This window comes from Lepidochelys kempii, chromosome 10, assembly GCF_965140265.1.
Source record: "Lepidochelys kempii isolate rLepKem1 chromosome 10, rLepKem1.hap2, whole genome shotgun sequence".
Taxonomy (NCBI): domain Eukaryota; kingdom Metazoa; phylum Chordata; order Testudines; family Cheloniidae; genus Lepidochelys; species Lepidochelys kempii.
In genome coordinates this window covers 15550497-15575991 of record NC_133265.1, presented here as the reverse complement: position 1 = coordinate 15575991, position 25495 = coordinate 15550497, and the positions used below count along the sequence as shown (strand labels likewise).

Genomic DNA, 25495 nt, shown 5'->3' with positions numbered 1-25495 from the left:
CAAAGCCTTTGCAAAAGGTTTCTGGGGAGGGCAGCCTTATTACGTCCTTCATGGTAGGACACTTTACCACTCCAGGCCAGTAACACGTACTCGGGAATCATTGTACAACAAAGCATTGCAGTGTATGTTTGCTGGCATTCAAACAACATCCGTTCTTTATCTCTGTGTTATCCTCAGGAGAGTGAGATATAATTCATGGTCACCTGGTTGAAATAGAGTGCTTTTCTTCAGGGGACACTCGGAGGAGCCCATTCCTGCTGGGCTGTTTGCCTGTGGCTAAACAGAAATGTTCCCTGCTGTTAGCCACAGGGAGGGTTGAGGGGGTAGCCACGCAGTGGGGGGAGGCAAAATGCGACCTTGTAACAAAAGCACATGTGCTATGTATGTAATGTTAACAGCAAGGTTTACCCTGAAAGAGTGTAGCCACTGTTTTATAAAATGTCTTTTTAAATACCACTGTCCCTTTTTTTTTTTCTCCACCAGCTGCATGTGTTTCAATGATCACAGGATCTTCTCCTTCCCAGAGGCTAGTGAAGCTTAGAAAGAAAAAAAAACGCACTCGAGATGAAATGTTCTCCGAGCTCATGCTGTCCTCCCACACTGACAGAGCACAGACAAATGTGTGGAGGCAAATAATGTCAGAGTGCAGGAAAGCACAAAATGACCGGGAGGAGAGGTGGCGGGCTGAAGAGAGTAAGTGGCAGGCTGAAGACAGGGCTGAAGCTCAAATGTGGCGGCAGCGTGATGAGAGGAGGCAGGATTCAATGCTGAGGCTGCTGGAGGACCAAACCAGTATGCTCCAGTGTATGGTTAAGCTGCAGCAAAGGCAGCTGGAGCACAGACTGCCACTACAGCCCCTGTGTAACCAACCACCCTCCTCCCCAAGTTCCATAGCCTCCACACCCAGACGCCCAAGAACACTGGGGGGGGGGGCTCTGGCCAACCAGCCACTCCGCCACAGAGGATTGCCCAAAAAACAGAAGGCTGGCATTCAATAAATTTTAAAGTTGTAAACTTTTAAAGTGCTGTGTGGCATTTTCCTTCCCTCCTCCACCACCCCTCCTGGACTACCTTGGTAGTCATCCCCCTATTTGTGTGATGAATGAATAAAGAATGCATGAATGTGAAGCAACAATGACTTTACTGCCTCTGCAAGCGGTGATCGAAGGGAGGAGGGGCAGGTGGTTAGGTTACAGGGAAGTAGAGTGAACCAAAGGGCGGGGGGTTTCATCAAGGAGAAACAAACAGAACTTTCACACCGTAGCCTGGCCAGTCATGAAACTGGTTTTCAAAGCTTCTCTGATGCGTACCGTGCTCTCCTGTGCTCTTCTAATCGCCCTGTTGTCTGGCTGCGCGTAATCAGCAGCCAGGCGATTTGCCTCAACCTCCCACCCTGCCATAAACGTCTTCCCCCTTACTCTCACAGATATTGTGGAGCACACAGCAAGCAGTAATAACAGTGGGAATATTGGTTTCACTGAGGTCTAAGCGAGTCAGTAAACTGCGCCAGCGTGCCTTTAAACATCCAAATGCACATTCTACCACTATTCTGCTCAACCTGAAGTTGAACAGCTCCTGACTACTGTCCAGGCTGCCTGTGTACAGCTTCATGAGCTATGGCATTAAGGGGTAGGCTGGGTCCCCAAGGATACATATAGGCATTTCAACATCCCCAACAGTTATTTTCTGGTCTGGGAAGAAAGTCCCTTCCTGCAGCTTTTGAAACAGACCAGAGTTCCTGAAGATGCGAGCGTCATGTACCTTTCCCGGCCATCCCATGTTGATGTTGGTGAAACATCCCTTGTGATCCACCAGAGCTTGCAGCACTATCGAAAAGTACCCCTTGCGGTTTATGTACTCGGCGGCTTGGTGCTCCAGTGCCAAGATAAGGATATGGGTTCCGTCTATAGCCCCACCACAGTTGGGGAATCCCATTGCAGCAAAGCCATCCACTATGACCTGCACATTTCCCAGGGTCACCACCCTTGATATCACCAGATCTTTGATTGCGTGGGCTACTTGCATCACAGCAGCCCCAACAGTAGATTTGCCCACTGCAAATTGATTCCCAACTGACCAGTAGCTGTCTGGTGTTGCAAGCTTCCACAGGACTATCGCCACTCGCTTCTCAACTGTGAGGGCTGCTCTCATCTTGGTATCCATGTGCCTCAGGGCAGGGGAAAGCAAGTCAAAGTTCCATGAAAGTGACCTTACACATGCAAAAGTTTCACAGCCACCGGGAATCATCCCGGACCCGCAACACTATGTGGTCCCACCAGTCTGTGCTTGTTTCCAAGCCCAGAATCAGCATTCCACAGCATGAACCTGCCCCATTAGCACCATGATGCATGCATTGGCAGGGCCCATGCTTTCAGAGAAATCTGTGTCCATGTCCTGATCACTCACGTGACCGTGCTGACGTCGCCTCCTCGCCTGGTATTGCTCTGCCAGGTTCTGGTGCTGCATATACTGCTGGATAATGCGTGTGGTGTTTAATGTGCTCCTAATTGGCAAAGTGAGCTGAGCGGCCTCCATGCTTGCCTTGGTATGGCATCCGCACAGAAAAAAGGTGCGGAACGATTGTCTGCCGTTGCTCTGACGGAGGGAGGGGCGACTGATGACACGGCTTACAGGGTTGGCTTCAGGGAGCTAAAATCAACAAAGGGGGTGACTTTACATCAAGGAGTATTTCAGGCAGGACTTCACGGAGGGTTCCAATAAGAAATGGTGCACCTAAGTTATTGTTCTTATTGGAACAAGGAGGTTAGCCTGGCCTCTGATTGATACATGACTCGATTTACCTCGCTGCACCTTCTCTATGAGTGACTGCAGTGTGACCTAGAGGAATGAGTCCCCTAGACAGGAGAGGGGGGGAAGCAAATGAGTACAAAACAAATCTGGTCTATTTCTTGTTTTGATCCACTCCATCTTTTACATCTTTGGCTGGCAGCAGACGGTGCAGAAGGACTGCATGCCATCCACATCTCATGTCTGCTCGGCAGAAGATGGTACAATACGACTGCTAGCCATCCTCATCTCTTGCCTGTCCAGCAGAAGATGGTACAGTACGACTGCTAGCAATCCATATCGCCTGCCTGCTCACCATAAGACGGTTCAATAGGACTGACTGCAGGACTAAAGAGAATGACCTGGTCAAGTCACTCCAAATTTAGTCCCTGCGCCCATGTCTGCCCAGGCGCTCCCAGCCGACGTGGCCAGGAGCACCTCGGACACGATGAGAACGGCTACCAGTCGTACTGCACTGTCTGCTGCCAGAAGGCAATGGGTTGCTGCTACTGTGTAGCAATGCCGTACCGCGTCTGCCAGCACCCAGGAGACATATGGTGACGGTTACCTGAGCGGGCTCCATGCTTGCCGTGGTATGGTGTCTGCACAGGTAACTCAGGAAAAAAGGTGCAAAACGATTGTCTGCCCTTGCTTTCACGGAGGGAGGGAGGGAAGGGGGGCCTGACGATATGTACTCAGAACCACCCGCGACAATGTTTTAGCCCCATCAGGCATTGGGATCTCAACCCAGAATTCCAATGGGCAGCGGAGACTGCGGGAACTGTGGGATAGCTATCCACAGTGCAACGCTCCAGAAGTCGACTCTAGCCTTGGTACTGTGGAAGCACTCCGCCGAGTTAATGCACTTCGAGCATTTTCTGTAGGGACACACACACTCGAATATATAAAACCGATTTCTAAAAAACCGACTTCTATAAATTCAACCTTATTCCATAGTGTAGACATACCCTAAGATTCGACAGAAAAGCTTAACCATCACCTATCAAAAAAATCAAACACTGTATCAGCTGGAAATACATAAAATTCATAGGGAAACAAAAGATCAGCATGAATTAAATCAGTAAACAAGGTGACCAATAATAGCTTTTCTTACTGACAACTCACAATGTGGTGCAATACTTTGAAGATGACACAACTGGTCTTCTAGGAACAAATTCTGCCCCCCCCCCCCCACATCTCCCTCTCCATGGCTGCAGAAGTTCCCAGATGTAGTGAAGATGTGCTGTGAAAGCTTTAGGGAAATCTACAAGAAAGCTATAATCCCGGAGTGCCAGTGTTGGGGAAAGGCTGATAGATCTGCTGCTGTGTGTTTTCAACAGCCAGTGATGCCCTGTGAAGTGGCATCACAAGCGTGACCAGGCACATGGAAAGATTACTTCTCCTCTTACCCTCACAGAACCTCCCTATAACTAAACCTGGCTACCCAGAGTTGCTATTTAGGAATGGAGAATAAAACGCAGTTACCTTAAACAGAAAGTTATTATGTAAATTATTCCAGACACCTAAATTGCTGTGACAGAATAGCACAAAAAACAGATGACAGTAAAAGCAAGGCACTCTTCTTAAAAGAACTAATCCCACATAATTTAAATCAGTGCCAAGAGAGGTCTGTAATTGCCCTATGATAAGTGAGCATGAATTACAAACTACCAGTGGAAAATGTTTACCATTTCACTGCTACTCAGTACGTCTGAAGCATCCAACTAATAATGTGTTTATCAAGAGTAGCTGAATGAACCAAACCATCCATCCTAAACCTTTTACTCATTTGAAGGGAGGTTCCATAGATACAATTCTGCACATTTTTAATACACAAATAATGAAACACCATCAAATAATCTCTTGTAATTTGTGCTCAGAGGACTTTCTTCAACCAGTTCTCTAAGTAGGATTTTCACGGAAAACCATTGTTTTACATATGGACTATTATGAAATCACATCAAGGTTATTGTTCTATTAACAGGCAATACAATGGCACCCTTAACTTCCAACAGTACTGACTACCAATATTAATGACAAGTGTAGTTGTGCCATTCCCCAGGATACAATCTGGAATGTTGGACAGCTGTGTCCCCTCAGTTCTCCAACCTGGGGTGCCTTTTACACTGTTTCGCTGCGAGAGCAACCACTCCTAGCCTGCTCACACAGCCTCCAACATGTGAACTACCCCCAGGTATGCTGCAAGAGTGCTTCAGCCAGCCAGCCACCCTTGAATTATACTGCAGAGTGACACCAGCAAATTCCCAATCCCAGACTTCCCCCAGAAATGTGTATCTTGTACTGTCCAGCTTTTTCCTTCTGAACAATACAAGCTCATATAAAGTCCGTCATTTCGTTTACAGAAAACGTTATCCATAAATCTTATCTCAAATTAAGTTTCCCAAACACTTCAATGCAAACACACACTAGTTTAAATAAAAAGTTTAACTACAGAAAGATTTTAAGTGATTACAAGTAATGAAACATAAAAGTCCAAATTGGGTACAAAAAAATAAAGGTAAAACACAAACCAATACTTGACAAGTTAAATGAATTCAAAGCAAAAGTCTCTCTCAACCCATGTTCATTTGCAGACTTCCTGGTGGGATGCTTTCCAGCCACAACCCATCCCCCAGTCCAGGGCTCCTTTCCTTGTCCTTCAGGCATTGTGGATGTCGTGGGCAGAGAGAAAGGAAGGTGAGAGGTGATTTGGGGCCCCTGTTCCTCATTTTTTATATCTTTTTCTCCTCTTTGATAATCGTCTCCAGCTGGGGTTCAGCAGATCTGGGGAGATGGGAACTTCCAGCTGTTCCATTGCCAAGCTGTAAATTTCTTGCTCACATCCTTCTTCCTGCCAGTGTGTCCACTTAACCAGGTGCCGGTCCATTTGATTATGCTAACATTCCATTTGGTTATGCTGATTATGCCAAGGCATCAGTTTGCCTATTGTCTCTAAGGAACTGGTTTGTGCCTGCTTTTCTAGACATGGAACATATCTCAGCAATATCATACATTAGAATCTTATAACTTTACGTACAATGTTGTCACATTTTACCAGGACAATGGTGTTCAGCAGACTGAGTTTTCAAATGATACCCCACAGGCATACTTTGTACAAAATTTATCATCCTCTTGTAGAAAGGATGAACATAAGGGTGCAGACTGTCACAACAATCTGCTAGACCTTTATATTTTACTCTTAATTTTTCTGTAGCACATGGACTGGTACTCATAGAGATTAATATATTACAAATATTAACCTGCAATCATCACATACTTCCAGCTCATATAATGTCACTAAGCATTTAGAAAATGTCTGAAGGATTCTCTATGGCCAGAATAATAATTAGGTTACCAAATATAGTTCCAGAACTATAATGCCACTGATGTTTTTCATTTTAACTGGTAAGGCATTCTGGAGTCTTTAAATTATAGGACTTGAAAAATCTTTCAAGAACTTAATCTTTCAGGTTAAGGAGATTTATGCTACTTAGAGTTGGAATGCTAGATAGTCAGATTTGGCATTATCATCTTTATTTTCAACTGGTGACACTAACACTTCTGAGACAATAAGTAAGATGCCTGAATTAGCCATACAGCATAATATCTACCAACATTTCAAGTTAATATTTCCACTTCCTTGGACAGATCTGAGGAAGATTTGTATGAAGTACTGTCTGCGTATAATTTGTCAATCAAGGATTTTGTCAAATAAAGAATTAGTTTCAGTCTCCAAAAAAATACCTATATCTATATGTGTTTAGATCTTATTTTACTCATGAACACACAGAAACTAGTCGGAACTAAGGTTCACTTGAAACTAGACTGAGACTATCAACTCATATCATACAGGTTACCCAACAGCTATTGGCTGCTAATTAGGTCCTTTTTAAAAACAGGAAACTCTACAAATCTACGGTATCCTATGGAAGAATGTGTCAAGTGATGGCCTGTTTGAACATCTATGTGACTACAATACTGTCCCATTATTGACTCTAGATGCCACAATGACTCTTTCTTTCTTCATATGTAAATTCTCCTACACAGGAATATGATGAGCCAGGAGGTCCCTACCAGTCCCAAATCCAGTCCCCTGCTATTGCAGGCAACTCCATCACATAATTCTGTTCACAAACTTATCATGCTTCATTTTAAAACTAATCAGTTTGTTTGCCAAACCGGTCCTATTAGAAGCCTGTTCAAGAACCTCACTTCTCTGATAGTTAAAATCTTTCTTCCAATTTCCGGTCTAAATTTATTCATGGCTGGTTTTTACATGTGTTCTTGTGCCGTCATTGTCCTTTAGCTTAATTAGGTCTTCTCCTATCTTGATTTTTACCCCTATTATGTATTTATAAAGAGCAATCATATCCCCTCTGACCCTTCATTTGCTAGTCTAAACAAGGCAAGCTCCTTGAAAACTCCTCTCCTTTGCAACTTGCTATGGAAAATGTAGATTCCCAGGACAAAGCATATCAGGATGCAACAGCAACCTGAAAGTGAGCATATACTATAAATTCTTCCAGGTTTGCAGTACTTACAGTGCACTAAAGCTGGACTCAAACCATTTCAATTCAGCTAGAGGGCTGTTATTGATATTTAGTAAATTCTGTCAATTAACATTTCTCACCTTTTCTTGGTCAGTGAATTCACAACTCCAAAACAAACCGCATCCTGCATGTTTGACATGATCACATTTGTTAGGCAACAGGCATTATAGAAATTTAAAAGGCGAAGCTGGAAAACTTTCATTGCTGTAAGACACAAGGACTGACCTAATGTACAAGAAAACTCCTGTTCTCTGAGAAGATGTGACAAAGTTTTAACTGTCTTGATTTTAAGACAATGTTTTGATTACTTTTATTGCATATTGGCTGGAAACAACACAACCGAGTTCAGGTTTTTCAGGAAACATTAAGCATAATAATAAAGTCACAGTGGTTTCAATTATTTCCTGTTAATGATTTCCATGTTACTATGTGCATTTGATTTAAATGGTAGGGCCAGTTTTGACGGATTGAACACTGAAGCAGCAAGATTCAGACTGGAGAAGGGCTAGCAGTGAACAACTGCTTACACATGTAGAAGTAGTTTATAACATACAAATCTGATTTCGCTGCACCTTCAGGGCTTCTGGATCAGACTTTTATGTCATGAGGTTAAGAAGAAATGGCAAGAATTGGTCATATTCTTACAAGTGGAAATGATGCACGTGCTTTGAGGAGCAGTTTGTTTTTGAAGGAGACAGAAAGTCATCTTCCTTTTATCTTTTTGTTGTAGTAAGCTTTTCATCCCCCAAGTACGATCCAAGCAGGCCATCTCCTTTGACCTCAGAATACTCTTGTTGGGGACACCAGGGAGAAGACACAGGGCAGTGAGCCAGCCAGCCAATCATAATTTTACTGCCAAAAGGTACGGTTGCTAATTTTGGTTGGACGTATTCCTGGAAGTTTCATCACATCACATTTAATTAATCTTTAATTCCTGGATACTCCAGGACAATCCTGGAGGGGTGGCAACCCTAGCTAAAAGTGAGGTCATTGCCTATCCCATAGTACATCAAGTTGTCCTTACATTGGCTAGTTGTCCTTGAGCCAAGCCCTGAAGGGGTTACAGGATCCCCTTCAGTTCCTGGTCTCACTCCCCTACACTACAACTTAATTTTTTGATAGGTAATGCCCATTACTTTCCAACTCTTGATGGAGTTGATCAGTACTTTTCACAGTCTGGGTCTGAGCCAATTTTCTTGCCCCATTACCAATCTCTTTATTTATGGCTTTCCATGAAAGCAAAACTATCCTGAGGGCTAGATTTGAGTCAACTGGACACATTACAAGCTGTGCTAAGCTCTGACCAGCTATAGATTCAACTTCTTTTCACCACATGGACTAGTGAGGCACTGGATCATCAAGCATCCTGAGGGCATGGGCTACAGAAGTAGCCCTGAGGCAAAAGCTTCCTGCTTCTTGCATGAAAATGAGAAACTTCTCACTGTGGTCCAGGTCCCTGCAGTCTCTCACTCCTTTCTAGGCCATCTTTCACAGGGGTTTAGTATTCAAACTTTCTGAATACATGCTGCCAAATTAGCCTCACTGACTGGACTACAGGATACAGAAGTCCAAGAGATCAGTATGGTGCTTGATCTAAATCCAATATTCTCAGACTGGAAGCCACAATTCTGTTTTCGAGCAATAACTTAAAATTTCTCCACCACTTTCTCCAGATATGATTGAATGATTTGGAGCAGACTGAGCATGTGAACAGGAGTTTGCCTTTTGTTAAATTATATCGCAATACAGGCAATCTAAATTATTTAATGTTCCTTTTTAAAAGTAAGGTTTTTCTGTGCTTGTACAGCTGGGTTGTTTTTAATGAGGAAAACATACTATATAATCTCTTCACCTGTTTAATGACTGGTAACTTGTAATTCAGAAAAGAAAGGGAGACTTATGTAACCCCACAGTGTCCACAAAAACGTTAATGAAACATTGTGTGTCGATTTAAAGTTTTACTCTTTGTCCGTTTAATTCTGATTTATGTGAGAAGTCATGATACATTTTACTGCGTAGGAACAGAATATTTACTCCTTGTTACAGCTCCATTTAAACCATTTACAGCTTACATAAAACAACAATTATCAGATCTCTATTGTTGGCTCCCATAATGTGCTAGTTGCTCATCAGCTGTTGTGATTAAACATTCATTCAAATTAAATTGAGGATACATACAAGACCTGGTACATCAACCTGCTCTTAAGAACACATTTCCTGGTACACAGTACATAACAGCAATGTACTTCTCCAGTTCTGCTGTACAAACCAGGTACATTTTATACCACTGTTACAAACAGATATTTTGTTAAAATGGATACTGGTAGAATTTGGCAGCAGTAAGAGTTTGAGCTGCATTTTCAAAGTGTTAGTGAGCAGTACACAATGAATCAAAATAGCAAGTACGAAAACCTTTTCAAAATGTTTAAATATTGTTGTCATATATGGTACTGCCTCCATTCAAGAAACTGCATAACCGACATAAAGCATTAGTTGACATGTTCATGAAGTCTAGCACTGTGACAAATGAAAAGGACAAGCAACAGACACCTTCAGCCTCTTGAATCAGGTCATATTATAGAGGGAGTCCACAGCTCTCTAATATGGTATCAAATTGTTCCATAGGTCCACGTAAAAGAAGTGGAGCAAACCACAAAGGGTCCCTCTAAGCAAATTCGCAGGGTCAAGAGAACACTCTTGTAAACCAATTCTTATACACATAGTTCCACTAAAGTCAATGGATATATGTCACTTGAGAAAAAGTTTGAGATAGGGTCCGAGGACACTAATTCACTTATTTCAATTTTAACTGATTTTAAAAGTGACACTGTCTAATTTTTTAAAATCTAGTCCAATCCTGCAAACCTTACTCATGCAAGTAGTTCCACTGAACTCATGGGGCTATTTGCATGGGAAATGAATACTTATGTGAATAAGAGTTGGCAGGAACAGGTCGTTTTTCCATGTATTTCTAAAGATACTTAAAATATCAAAAAACATCTAATTTTTTTAACCTTGATATTATTTTTACATTTCCACTAAGCCTGGATAATGAAAATTGATTAGTCTGTTTCACTTTATTTTTCATGCAGTAGTACTATGGTAAAATGTTTGGGATGCAAACACTGCAGCCTAAATCTTATTTTCACTGATTTAAAGAAAAATACAAAACCTAAAATTAATAGAAATTATGATTTTAACATGCAAAATTGAATTTAGGCTTATATATAGTTTCTAATATCTTGAAATATCATATAAATTTAAATAAAAAGTTATTAAATTTATAATTGAATTTAAAAATGAGCAAGACTTACCATTAACAGCTTTTTCATAATTTTTCCCCAGGTTTATTACATTCCGTAGCCCAGGATTGAACTGTTCCATAACATTCTGATGATCAGAAAAAAAGCCATATTATAACAAAGAAAACTCAGTGCTGGCAATAAGTACACAGAAAAGCTGATTTGAGTCACCACAGCATAAGCCAGCACTTGTCTACATTGCAAATAAAAACCTGTGGCTGGCCCGTGTCAGCTGAATTGAGCTTGTGGGACTTGGGCTAGGGGGCTATTCAACTGCAGTGTAGACATTCAGGCTTGGGCTGGAGTCCAAACTCTGGGACCCTGAGAGAGAAGAGCGTTGCAGAGTTTGGGCGTTAGCCAGAGCCTGAACAGCTACACTGCAATGAAACAACCGCCCTGGCCCTGTGAGCCCAAGACAGCTGATGCAGGCCAGTTGTGGGTTTTTAATTGCAGTGTAGACATACAGGTCCAGATTTTAATTTCAGGTGCAAGGCAGATATTGAAAATCTGCTACTGTGGATGTTAGATTAGGATATCGGTGCAAAATTAACCTCTGGACTAAGCAGTGTAACACTTCCAATTTCAATGTATTTGTGCTCACTTAAAACAGAGATGAATCTGACCTTTTCTCTAACCTTGGTAAGAGTGCTCATATATTCAAGACTAAAGTTTACACAGATCCTTCTTTAATGAGGGAGAGAGGGAGAAATAGGAGAGAAGGGAAATCCCTTTTCTCCACTACTACCTAAATATTTTAAGACAAGGAAAAAATACTGGCTACTATTCAGAATTTGGATATTCCTTCAAAAACAAAAAATACTTTTGAGTTTTCTGACTAGACAAGTGACTTGGATGACTTAACACCTTCCAATCAATAACAATATAGTGATGGGCCTGCTGAAAGGTTGTTTTTTGTGCGTGCGTGTGTTGCAGCATGGTATTTTGAAAGACCAGTTGACACATTCAATTTGAAAGCTCAATATACTGTATGGTGTCAGCCCAATTTGAGCGTTAGTACTTCCACCGAAAAGTAAAATGAGAATTACTGGCTTCCTTCAAGGCAAAATGAAACAAAAAAACTCCCACTACAGCTGCTTTTGAATATTGTTACAATTATCTTGGCTGGAGCAACTAAGACTAGAAATCCAAAAATCACATTACATGTCTGCCTTCATAACCACCAAATTCTATAACAGGTGAAGTGGCAGAGATTGTGAAACTGTCATTCACAATTCAGGAAAATAGCTGCATTGGTCCAATTTAGAAAAAGTAACCATCCATTGAGATCCAGTTTTAAACACTCCAAATTTTAGAAATGCCTCCCCTCTGTCGAAAAGTGGAAGGAGACAGCAGCATTTTCCTTCAGACCAAGATATTCAAAAGTGGCCACTGATTTTTCAGTTTCAAGAGCTGAGACACCTTGAAGAGGCCTGATTTTCAGAACATCCATCCTTGGAAAATCTGGCCCTTTTAAAAGTGTCTCAAATTGGGTAATAAAATGCATGCAATATTACTAATTACTTTTGAAAAAGTTGGGTACGGTGTTTAGCTACTTGGTAGGTTGCTTGAACGATAGTCTTATGGATTTATGTGGTTGTGGTTTAGCTGTAATTCAGATAATTACCCCATTTATGTTTAAAAAGAAAAGGTAAAGAAGCAAAAAGAGGAGTGGGTTGATCTTGCATTCCTTACTCTTGCTAAACTTCCAATGATGTAAACAGGACTATGCCTGAGCAAACACCACAGGACTGGCTACATTTATCATATTACTGGTCATTTTAAGCTAAGTAGCTTCAATATTATGACTGTTTTCCCCTTGTATGTTAAATACAATTCCCCTTTTAAAGGATTTTTCTCTTGATATCCACAAATACTGAGCAATTAATCTTCACAATATATACTTTTATTTGGAATATATATATAGTGCTAAATTATTTTGTGAATCACTGAGATTTTGCAATGTTTATAATTTCAAATTACCTCAAGCACTCTACAAGCACTTATTATGCCAAAGCAATGCTAGAATTCAAATATCAAAGGTGAAGGAAAATGAAATGGAGAGAAATATAAAATTATATTGTATTAGTTCTGCACTATCAAATTTAAATTGAACAGTTTTAAAATGTAAGCAGTTTCAATGTAAAATCTCCCATCTTTTTCAGATTTTTTGTTCGGTGATGGCTTATATAGGAAACCCAGAAGCTGGAAGCAGGGGCCGGGGGGCGGGGAGGGGGGATCTTATACTGGCAACAAATTCTATTAATTGTTTTAACTTCAATTTATACATATGTTACTGAAATCTGTTCTGCAAGTCCATTCTTTTCTGTATATAATCAACCTTTCCATTTTCTGACATATTTCCGTATATGGTACATCAAATACAAAAATAATAGAGGCTTTTACAAAAATAAGTATTACGGGTTCTGAGAGAACCTAGAAAAAAAGACCTTCTAATAAACTCTGAAATCTGCAAAGTAAATCTACAAATTCCACAGTGCTACATTATAAACCACCAGAAACAAACAAGGATCATTACATATTTGAGAACTTGCATAGTAATTGAATAAAGGAGTTTGACCTGAAGCACTGGCATCTTTTTAGATGTTATTCAAATAGATTTACTTTGAAAATCAAGGTGTTCAAAATAAACACCTTCTGTTTAACAGAAAGACCAGATGGCAATGAAAAAGTCTTAAACTTTTGTGTGCTGTACTGGTAATATACTAGCAAACGTATGTCTGTTTAGTATATGCATGGACCAAGAGAATGTGATAAGAACATTTTAAAATGTAAAAAATGTGGGAAGAAAAAAACCCAGATTGTCATCTTAAGGCTATTCAGACAACATAAAGAAAAAAAAGAAGCCTTTTTTACAAAGCATCAATCAACAATGAAACCTAGTTAATTTATAAAGTGAAGAATGAGTTAAAATTGGTTTCAAGTACAACCATCACTTCTGTTTTTCTTTTTCTAAAAGTGGAAGGAGAACAGCAGCATTTTCCTTCAGACCAAGATATTCTGTGCCACTGTAGTGCTTTAGTGAAGACACTACTATGCTGACAGGAGCACTTCTCCTGTTACTACAGTTAACCAACCTCCGTGAGAGGCAGTAGCTATGTCGACGGGAGAAGCTCTCCTGTTGACACAGTGCTGTCTAGACCAGGAGTTAGGTCAGTATAACTACATCGCTCGGGGTGTGGATTTTTCACACTCCTGAGCAACGTAGTTATATCAATATGTTTGTAGTCTCGATGTGGCCTTTGTTGGCACCAGCGGGAGTGTAAATTCTAATGTGCACCACCGCATCACACACTAACTGGCTTATGTGGACCCTCTGGCATGCACTAAAAATCCCCCAATGAAATGGGACTGCATTTAACATGCAAACAGTACTACCTTAATGTGCACTATAGATCTTTTAGTGCTTGCTCCATGGGCCAGTTAGCGTGCAACATGCACAAAGGATGGGAAAGGAAACAAATGAAGTGAAAAAACCCATGTAGGCCACGTCTGCTGGATCGGCGGGTAGTGCTCAATCTATTGGGGACTGATTTATCTTATCTAGCGTAGACGCGATAAATCGATCCCCGATCGCTCTGCCGTCGACTCCGGAACTCCACCACTACAAGAGGCGGAAGCGGAGTCGACGGGGGAGCCGTGGCCGTCAATCCTGTGCTGCAAGGACGCAAAGTAAGTGATTCTAAGTCTATCTAAGATACATCTACTTCAACTACGCTATTCTCATAGCTGAAGTTGCGTATCTTAGATCAATCCCCACCCCCAGTGTAGACCAGGCCCTAGTCTCCTACGTGCTAGTCTAGTGCCCTATGCTCTGGTACCACAATGCCTCTTATCTATTCATAAAAATACTTAACTAGAAGAGAACAACAGGCATATAACCATATAGAAGAGAACAACAGGCATATAACCATCTCATACAGCTCTCTGAGCTTTACGATGAATGGAAATTAAGAGGAAACACCTATTCAAAACAGCCATCAGGAAACATCTTTTTATGCAAAGTACAGCAAAAAGGCAAAACGACCTGCCATGAAAGAGTTTGAGAGAAATATATTGTGGTCATTCATGAAACAATTATATGGAGTTGTAATAGAGTCCACTGCTGGGCGCCTTCAACTCCTATTGAAGTTAATGGGAGTTGAATGTGCTTAGGACTCTCCAGAATTAAAAGGGAACTAACCTTGCATTTCCACACGTGTTCTCTCTCTCTGTAATATAAAACACTCACTCACTCACTCCTCAATTCCTGCTACTATTATAAACAGTTTTAACCTTCAAAACAAATGAGACCCATTGTGGGAGTTCTTTCCTGTAAATGCTCAGCTTTGCTTTTTATTTTGTAATGCACCTATTCAAAACAATAGCTCAGCAGGTATCAACACAGCTAAACAATACTCAGAGTCCCTGTAGCTTCAGGTTTACATCCTGCTGACACTTTAACCAACAAAAAAATCGATAGATTATACACAAACACACATGCTGTATATTTAGTAAACCTTACTATTCATATTATTACAGTGTTAGATATTCAGTCATAGCAAGACTGAGCCATACCTTAGTAGTTATTAAATATTTATATTGGGCTGATTACATGTACTATTTCATATTTAAAATAACTGCAAATTACATTTAGAAGAATCCTTTAATATAACAATTTTATGTTTGGAAATCCCCTTGAGATTTCTTTAATTGACTCAAATAGGAGTCATATATAAACATACATAAAACAAGTCATAGTGTACTGGGCTCAAAACATTTTTTTTTTTTCGTGATCATACTACATCTCTAAAACAAATAAAATTAGGCCTGTTCTCATCTTCATTAAGAGTCTCAACCTGTTCCATTGAAGGCAATGGGAGCTTTACCACTGATGTCAATGGGTGCAGAATCAAGTCCTAAACCCATTTTATATTGGTATAATTCCACTCTAATGAACAGAATTGCAGTGGTGTAAAACAAAATTAACAAAGTGAAAAAATTAAGATCCAAATGTTTATTCAAACCAGGTAAGATCTTATGATTGATTGTCAGTTTGCCAAACATTTACCATTTAAAGGAGAAACACATTAAAGCGATTGTCCATCAGTATGTTTCAAATATAAATTATTTTTCAGGAGGTTATGAACATGTGACCCAGGATGAAATCTAGGTCCAAATGAAGCATTAAGTAGGCACAACTCCATTGTAGTCAATACAGATACATATTTTACATTTAGGTGGAATTTGGCTCTTGGCACTCCAGATCTCAACCTGGGAGTGTCTTTTACCTTTTTAAACACATTTTTAAAACAAATTTACTTTAGGTTTCAGTAGTACAAGACAATTGGTTTGATGAAACACATTTAAGGTTCTTAAATTGATTTTAATTTGTTTTTAAAATGAATATGGCAGGCAGTCCATAATCTAGTCACTGGTCCTTTTTTCTTTTAAAGGAATTTAAAGTAACTATTGTCAAGATTCTTAACTATGCATATATAATTACATATTTACATGACAAACCATGACTGTCTACAAGAAAGTATTATTTAGTAATTCCATACATTACCAGAAGAACCTAACACTTCCCTAAGTAAACAGGATATTTTAAAAACTGCCTAATATGCACTTAGAATTATTGCTATAGCGTTCAGGACAGTTATATGCAGTTTTAAATCAAGGCTTAATAACAAACACCATTGAACTATAGGAACTATCACCCCATCAAGAGTTCTGGAAACCTCGTAAGCCACAAGAGCACATCGTGAGTGTCTTGTGCAGTCACAAGAACATAGAAATGGAATTATAACTTTCTAATTCAATGCTTTCTTCGTTATCATTTTGCATAGTATGCAATCAGATGATTCACGGGCAGTTTTTCTCTATATTGCTGCTAGCATGAAGTCACATTGACTGTAGTGGCCTTCCAACAAGTGAATGGCCTAGCAGTCTACCTGGGGTCACACAGTATCTACTCTCACTGCAGAGCCTCTTGATTCATAGGTACAACATCATTCCAGTAAATTATTAGGGTTGTGTGCTCTGAGGAAGGTTGTGACTGCCTTTAAATCACGAACTTCCACACCCTCAAGTTTCATCCTGCATGTGCCAGTGTATCATATACTCAAAAGCTATGTAATATGTAAAGAATAAGAGGGCAAGATTAAGTGTCAATCTTAACTTTGAAATTCTTTGCTTTTGTTGATTTGTGGCTTTAGGGTGGCGGTGTAATAACAATATTGATTAGTTTTGGGGTGTTCACTTTTTCTTTTTATATTGCTAAATTAACACACAAATAATACCCCAAAGAAACATGAATTTACAGTCTACCTTGTCAACTCCTCTTTTAGCCAATCTGATTATTTGGGTAAATATGTGTAAGAACTTCAAACAGAGTGAATAAATATGTATTTAAAGGGCATCCAATAGCATGGATAGTACTATTAATGCACGACAAGGGAGGCAAGGTGGGAAACAGACAAGCAAGAGAACCTTTAATTTTCCTTTTCTTTTCCAATCTCTTTCAGTTCCCCTTCAAGCTAGGATTTTTTTTTAAGGATGAAAGCCGATAACTGGTCCTGCTAGCCCTATGTCCTACCATTCCTCAGTTCCTGTAATCCTGTCACAATCCAGCATTTGTAACATTATAATTAACTTTCAGAGCTTCCTCCTGCAAACTTACTCAAGAAAATTATCCTATTAGCAATAGGCATACTTGTGTGAGTAAAGGGTTTGCTGATTTAGGGCCCATATTGGTAACTGTGATATCACAAATATTAGAGATTATGTAAGAGACAGGACAAGATAGAGTGTAGAGGAGAGAGCTTTTATTTATACACAAAGAACCTCATCTTCCTTCCAATAAAGTCAATGGTAATTTTGCCCAAATTTGGTATTTTTAAGCCCTCTAGTCACAGGTGCTGGAACTAGGGGTGCTGGGGGGTCCGGTAGTACCCCCTGTCTGACTTGAAGCGGTTTCCCTCATAAAAAGAGTTTACAGTTTAGTTCAGTGGCTCCCAGCACCCCCACTATACAAATGTTCCAGCACTCCTGCCCCTAGTGATCAAACAGAAAACACAACATGATTCCAACACAACTGGACTAATTGCAAGAAAAAAAGGTTGTAGGATCAGCCTGAAGTGTGAGAGTAACAAAACAAATGCGGCGGGGGAATAACCTTACAGAAACAGTTTGAGGGATTATAAACAGTCAATTTTTAAAACTGTTTTATGAAAACATACCTTGACAATGTATTATTATTATTATATATTATCTTGTATGAAACCTAGAAATCCTTCATTTGGGCTCAAAGCTGCAAATGCACATATGTAACTTGATTAACAAGTGTTTTTTGCAAGTCTGAGCACTTTGTCTGGTAAAATATAGTATGCAAAACTAAGATTATGGGCCAAATACTGCACTCATCTCTCAGCCAAAATTCTGATTTTAAAGAGTTTTTCCTGAGTAAGGATTACAGGATTTGACTCAGTATGATTAAATTCAGTGTGTTTAAATAAAGACACATGCAGAAATTCTAAGTATAGAGACTTTTAATATAGGTAGTTGCTGAGTTTGGAGAAGAGAGTTTCAAAATAAGTATGTACAGCTAATGTAGAGAAATAAAACGTTCTGCAACTAGCAATACACAGGTGTGTGTGATTTTTTTTAAAAAATTAAGAGTTGGACTGTCACTCATAGTTCATATACTTCTGCATGAGGCTCATTTATGGTTGTGTGTACACATTTTCACAAAATGGATTTTGTATCTTATAGATGTTGATTTATTACAAGCTTTAGCATATACTTATGATGTAAGTAAAATTTTAAAAAATTTTTGAAGAAAAATTTCACACCCCATACATGAATTTATACATAACTAATCAGCATCCAGACCTACAATTAAGCATGGCCCCATTTATGAAATTAGATCCACAAAGACTGACTCCTCTGCTGATTTGTAGCCTAGCTGGGGCTCAGGATCACCGCATGTGTGGACCTGTGTGAATCCGATTGCCAGACTGGGGCCCATGCCAATAACTTTACTCAAGTGCTTAAACATTTTTAGGCTTCAGCCCAGAGTGAGAATCACTATTCATAAAACACCAGCAGTAAAATACCCTATTATCAAAATGAGCTATATGAATTACTGGTCAAGTTATTGATTCTGCTAAAGAAAAAATAAATCTTAAACTCTTTACGGCAAAAGAGCTTTAAGGCATTGTGGATCATATTGCAATACAGTGTTATGTGTAAAAAGAAAAGGAGTACTTGTGGCACCTTAGAGACTAACCAATTTATTTGAGCATGAGCTTTCGTGAGCTACAGCTCACTTCATCAGATGCATGCCGTGGAAACTGCAGCAGACTTTATATATACACAGAGAATATGAAAAAATACCTCCTCCCACCCCACTGTCCTGCTGGTAATAGCTTATCTAAAGTGATCATCAGGTGGGCCATTTCCAGCACAAATCCAGGTTTTCTCACCCTCCACCCCCCCACACAAATTCACTCTCCTGCTGGTGATAGCCCATCCAAGGTGACAACTCTTTACACAATGTGCATGATAATAAAGTTGGGCCATTTCCTGCACAAATCCAGGTTCTCTCACCCCCCTCCCAAAAACCACACACACAAACTCACTATCCTGCTGGTAATAGCTTATCCAAAGTGACCATTCTCCCTACAATGTGCATAATTAAGGTGGGCCATTTCCAGCACAAATCCAGGTTTTCTCACATCCCCCCCACCCCCATACACACACAAACTCACTCTCCTGCTGGTAATAGCTCATCCAAACTGACCACTCTCCAAGTTTAAATCCAAGTTAAACCAGAACATCGGAGGGGGGGGGGTAGGAAAAAACAAGAGGAAATAGGCTACCTTGCATAATGACTTAGCCACTCCCAGTCTCTATTTAAGCCTAAATTAATAGTATCCAATTTGCAAATGAATTCCAATTCAGCAGTTTCTCGCTGGAGTCTGGATTTGAAGATTTTTTGTTTTAAGATAGCGACCTTCATGTCTGTGATTGCGTGACCAGAGAGATTGAAGTGTTCTCCGACTGGTTTATGAATGTTATAATTCTTGACATCTGATTTGTGTCCATTTATTCTTTTACGTAGAGACTGTCCAGTTTGACCAATGTACATGGCAGAGGGGCATTGCTGGCACATGATGGCATATATCACATTGGTGGATGTGCAGGTGAACGAGCCTCTGATAGTGTGGCTGATGTTATTAGGCCCTGTGATGGTGTCCCCTGAATAGATATGTGGGCACAATTGGCAACGGGCTTTGTTGCAAGGATAAGTTCCTGGGTTAGTGGTTCTGTTGTGTGGTATGTGGTTGTTGGTGAGTATTTGCTTCAGGTTGCGGGGCTGTCTGTAGGCAAGGACTGGCCTGTCTCCCAAGATTTGTGAGAGTGTTGGGTCATCCTTTAGGATAGGTTGTAGATCCTTAATAATGCGTTGGAGGGGTTTTAGTTGGGGGCTGAAGGTGACGGCTAGTAGCGTTCTGTTATTTTCTTTGTTAGGCCTGTCCTGTAGTAGGTAACTTCTGGGAACTCTTCTGGCTCTATCAATCTGTTTCTTTACTTCTGCAGGTGGGTATTGTAGTTGTAAGAAAGCTTGACAGAGATCTTGTAGGTGTTTGTCTCTGTCTGAGGGGTTGGAGCAAATGCGGTTGTATCGCAGAGCTTGGCTGTAGACGATGGATCGTGTGGTGTGGTCAGGGTGAAAGCTGGAGGCATGCAGGTAGGAATAGCGGTCAGTAGGTTTCCGGTATAGGGTGGTGTTTATGTGACCATTGTTTATTAGCACTGTAGTGTCCAGGAAGTGGATCTCTTGTGTGGACTGGACCAGGCTGAGGTTGGTGGTGGGATGGAAATTGTTGAAATCATGGTGGAATTCCTCAAGGGCTTCTTTTCCATGGGTCCAGATGATGAAGAGGTCATCAATATAGCGCAAGTAGAGTAGGGGCTTTAGGGGACGAGAGCTGAGGAAGCGTTGTTCTAAATCAGCCATAAAAATGTTGGCATACTGTGGGGCCATGCGGGTACCCATAGCAGTGCCGCTGATCTGAAGGTATACATTGTCCCCAAATGTGAAATAGTTATGGGTAAGGACAAAGTCACAAAGTTGAGCCGACGTGCACGGGCTGAAATTGTGGAAAAGCAGCATCACTTGCCCCATAACCTCAGCCATGCAGAACACAATGCCATCCAGAGCCTCAGAAACAACTCTGACATCATAATCAAAAAGGCTGACAAAGGAGGTGCTGTTGTCATCATGAATAGGTCAGAATATGAACAAGAGGCTGCTCGGCAGCTCTCCAACACGAGTTTCTACAAGCCATTACCCTATGATCCCACTGAGAGTTACCAAAAGCAACTACAGCATTTGCTGAAGAAACTTCCTGAAAAAGCACAAGATCAAATCCGCACAGACACACCCCTGGAACCCCGACCTGGGATATTCTATCTACTACCCAAGATCCATAAACCTGGAAATCCTGGGCACCCCATCATCTCAGGCATTGGCACCCTGACAGCAGGATTGTCTGGCTACGTAGACTCCCTCCTCAGGTCCTACGCTACCAGCACTCCCAGCTACCTTCGAGACACCACTGACTTCCTAAGGAAACTTCAATCCATCGGTGATCTTCCTGATAACACCATCCTGGCCACTATGGATGTAGAAGCCCTCTACACCAACATTCCACACAAAGATGGACTACAAGCCGTCAGGAACACTATCCCTGATAATGTCACGGCTAACCTGGTGGCTGAACTTTGTGACTTTGTCCTTACCCATAACTACTTCACATTTGGGGACAATGTATACCTTCAGATCAGCGGCACTGCTATGGGTACCCGCATGGCCCCACAGTATGCCAACATTTTTATGGCTGATTTAGAACAACGCTTCCTCAGCTCTCGTCCCCTAAAGCCCCTACTCTACTTGCGCTATATTGATGACCTCTTCATCATCTGGACCCATGGAAAAGAAGCCCTTGAGGAATTCCACCATGATTTCAACAATTTCCATCCCACCACCAACCTCAGCCTGGTCCAGTCCACACAAGAGATCCACTTCCTGGACACTACAGTGCTAATAAACAATGGTCACATAAGCACCACCCTATACCGGAAACCTACTGACCGCTATTCCTACCTGCAAGCCTCCAGCTTTCACCCTGACCACACCACACGATCCATCGTCTACAGCCAAGCTCTGCGATACAACCGCATTTGCTCCAACCCCTCAGACAGAGACAAACACCTACAAGATCTCTGTCAAGCTTTCTTACAACTACAATACCCACCTGCAGAAGTAAAGAAACAGATTGATAGAGCCAGAAGAGTTCCCAGAAGTTACCTACTACAGGACAGGCCTAACAAAGAAAATAACAGAACGCCACTAGCCGTCACCTTCAGCCCCCAACTAAAACCCCTCCAACGCATTATTAAGGATCTACAACCTATCCTAAAGGATGACCCAACACTCTCACAAATCTTGGGAGACAGGCCAGTCCTTGCCTACAGACAGCCCCGCAACCTGAAGCAAATACTCACCAACAACCACATACCACACAACAGAACCACTAACCCAGGAACTTATCCTTGCAACAAAGCCCGTTGCCAATTGTGCCCACATATCTATTCAGGGGACACCATCACAGGGCCTAATAACATCAGCCACACTATCAGAGGCTCGTTCACCTGCACATCCACCAATGTGATATATGCCATCATGTGCCAGCAATGCCCCTCTGCCATGTACATTGGTCAAACTGGACAGTCTCTACGTAAAAGAATAAATGGACACAAATCAGATGTCAAGAATTATAACATTCATAAACCAGTCGGAGAACACTTCAATCTCTCTGGTCACGCAATCACAGACATGAAGGTCGCTATCTTAAAACAAAAAATCTTCAAATCCAGACTCCAGCGAGAAACTGCTGAATTGGAATTCATTTGCAAATTGGATACTATTAATTTAGGCTTAAATAGAGACTGGGAGTGGCTAAGTCATTATGCAAGGTAGCCTATTTCCTCTTGTTTTTTCCTACCCCCCCCCTCCGATGTTCTGGTTTAACTTGGATTTAAACTTGGAGAGTGGTCAGTTTGGATGAGCTATTACCAGCAGGAGAGTGAGTTTGTGTGTGTATGGGGGTGGGGGGGATGTGAGAAAACCTGGATTTGTGCTGGAAATGGCCCACCTTAATTATGCACATTGTAGGGAGAATGGTCACTTTGGATAAGCTATTACCAGCAGGATAGTGAGTTTGTGTGTGTGGTTTTTGGGAGGGGGGTGAGAGAACCTGGATTTGTGCAGGAAATGGCCCAACTTTATTATCATGCACATTGTGTAAAGAGTTGTCACCTTGGATGGGCTATCACCAGCAGGAGAGTGAATTTGTGTGGGGGGGTGGAGGGTGAGAAAACCTGGATTTGTGCTGGAAATGGCCCACCTGATGATCACTTTAGATAAGCTATTACCAGCAGGACAGTGGGGTGGGAGGAGGTATTTTTTCATATTCTCTGTGTATATATAAAGTCTGCTGCAGTTTCCACGGCATGCATCTGATGAAGTGAGCTGTAGCTCACGAAAGCTCATGCTCAAATAAATTGGTTAGTCTCTAAGGTGCCACAAGTACTCCTTTTCTTTTTGCGAATACAGACTAACACGGCTGTTACTCTGAAACCAGTGTTATGTGTATAAGCATACATATAAACACACTTGCCATAAACTGGGTTAACAGTAGTCATATTGGGGTATGTATACCCCACAACCATAATGTTTTCATAGATTAAATAACAAAAGCAAAACCCAAAACAGTGCAAGAGTCATAAGCTTAGCTGAAAAAAGTGAACACTTATGGCACAAAATATTTTAATTAATGCTATACTGTTCTCCACGTGAAACTACAAGGAGTCAAACAAATATCCTTAGTGTTACCATAAAAGTTTTTTGAAATTTTTTGTTTTATTTAAACTCTCCCCCCCCCACTCTTCTTTTTGTGGCATGTGTAAACATCTCATGGAAAAAACTTGCTTAGTAGCAGCCTGATCAAGGTAAAAGATCCTGACAGTTTGGGAGTAGCATATGAAAGGACTATAATCATTATCCTGGGTATGCTGAGTTCTCCTATATTGTTTAGAAAGGAAGAATAATGCAAGTATGCTGTACATCAGTGGCTTTCAACCTTTCCAGACTACTGTACCCCTTTCAGGAGTCTGATTTGTCTTGTGTATCCCTAAGTTTCACTTCACTTAAAAACTACTTGCTTACAAAACCAGACATAAAAATACAAAAGTGTCACAGCACACTCTTATTGAAAAATTGCTTACTTTGTCATTTTTATCATAGAATTATAAAATACATTGATTGGAATATAAATATTGTACTCACATTTCAGTGTATAGTATATAGAGCACTATAAACCCATCATTGTCTGTATGCAATTTTAGTTTGTACTGACTCTGCTAGTGCTTTTTATGTAGCCTGTAGTAAAGCTAGGCAAATATCTAGATGAGTGGATGTACCCCCTGGAAGACTTCTACGTACCCCCAGGGGTAAGTGTACCCCTGATTGAGAACCAGTCAGTTTTATACTGATGTGTTTCTGAAGGGTGACCTTTACTGTGCCAGCTGTCCTCTCCCCTGAGGGAGGGGAGTACGTGTGCGCCCAGGCAGGGATACCCCAGCTGCTCTCTCCCCTGAGGGAGGGGAGTACGTGTGCGCCCAGGCAGGGATACCCCAGCTGCTCTCTCCCCTGAGGGAGGGGAGTACGTGTGCGCCCAGGCAGGGATACCCCAGCTGCTCTCTCCCCTGAGGGAGGGGAGTACGTGTGCGCCCAGGCAGGGATACCCCAGCTGCTCTCTCCCCTGAGGGAGGGGAGTACGTGTGCGCCCAGGCAGGGATACCCCAGCTGCTCTCTCCCCTGAGGGAGGGGAGTACGTGTGCGCCCAGGCAGGGGATGGTGCCCCAGCTGCCCTGGGAGGGGACTGCCCCTTGGACTGGGTTATGTCGCTGACTCCCTGAGCGCCCCCTTTCGCCGCGGCCCGGCCCGGCCCTACTCACCTTGTAGGTGCTCTCTGTCAGCTTGTTCACCTCACCGGGATCCCGAGACATCGTGCCCCCGGACGCGGCGGCAGCGCCTCAGGCAGCAGAGAAGGGGAAGGGGGCGGCTGCGGCCCCGGAGAATCCGGCAGAGAGGCCGAGGGGGCCGGCGGGAAAAACTTTCTCCTCAGGGAGCTGCTCCGCTGCCCCTCACTCGGGCCGGGGGGGGGGGGGGCAGCGCTCTCCGCCCGGCCGCCGCCCCAGAAAAGTCCCGCCAGAGACAGCTCCGCTGCCACCTTCGCCCAAACTGTCAAACTTGCAGAACCAGCCAGCCCAGCCCGGCAGCGCTCCCGGGGCGGAGCCAGCGAGGTGGGGCCGTCTGACGCGGCAGGGCCCGCTGGCGGGGCGGGGCCTTCCGGGAGCGGCGGTGGGTTGGGTAGGGTGGGGTGGGCGGCTCCGCGCTCTCACCTGAGCCGCAGCCCATCCCCTCGTGCTGGGCGAGCTTTGAGCTGCTGTGTGGTGCCGTGAGAAAAAGGGAAAGTCGCCCCAGGGCACGACGGGCACCACGCCAGCGAAGGGCTACGAACAACTCTGCCAGGCGAGCTCCCCTCGGGGGGACACGACACGGCAGGGCCACTCTCCCGCGTCGCTGCAGTAATTGAGCACCTCAGGAAGGTTAATGGGCTTATCCTCACAGCACTTGGGCGGTAGGGAAGGGTTATAGCCCCTGCCAGTTCTGCCCGTGGTACTGAGGCACAACGAGAGTGAGTTGCTGGCTCATAGTCACTCAGG

At 42.2% G+C, this 25495-nt stretch overlaps 1 protein-coding gene across 3 annotated transcripts in view; it reads right to left on the bottom strand.

The window, feature by feature from the left end:
• Positions 1 to 25059, bottom strand: part of BAIAP2L1 (BAR/IMD domain containing adaptor protein 2 like 1) — a 69154-nt gene extending 44095 nt beyond the window's left edge. For all 3 annotated transcript variants that reach the window (XM_073362130.1, XM_073362129.1, XM_073362131.1), the window contains exons 1-2: positions 24725 to 25059; positions 10652 to 10727 (exon numbers count right to left, since the gene is read on the bottom strand). In XM_073362130.1, the coding sequence (XP_073218231.1) occupies positions 10652 to 10727; positions 24725 to 24775 (127 nt within the window). In that variant the 5' untranslated portion in view covers positions 24776 to 25059. The remainder of the gene's footprint in view (positions 1 to 10651; positions 10728 to 24724) is intronic.
• Positions 25060 to 25495: the final 436 nt, after the last annotated feature.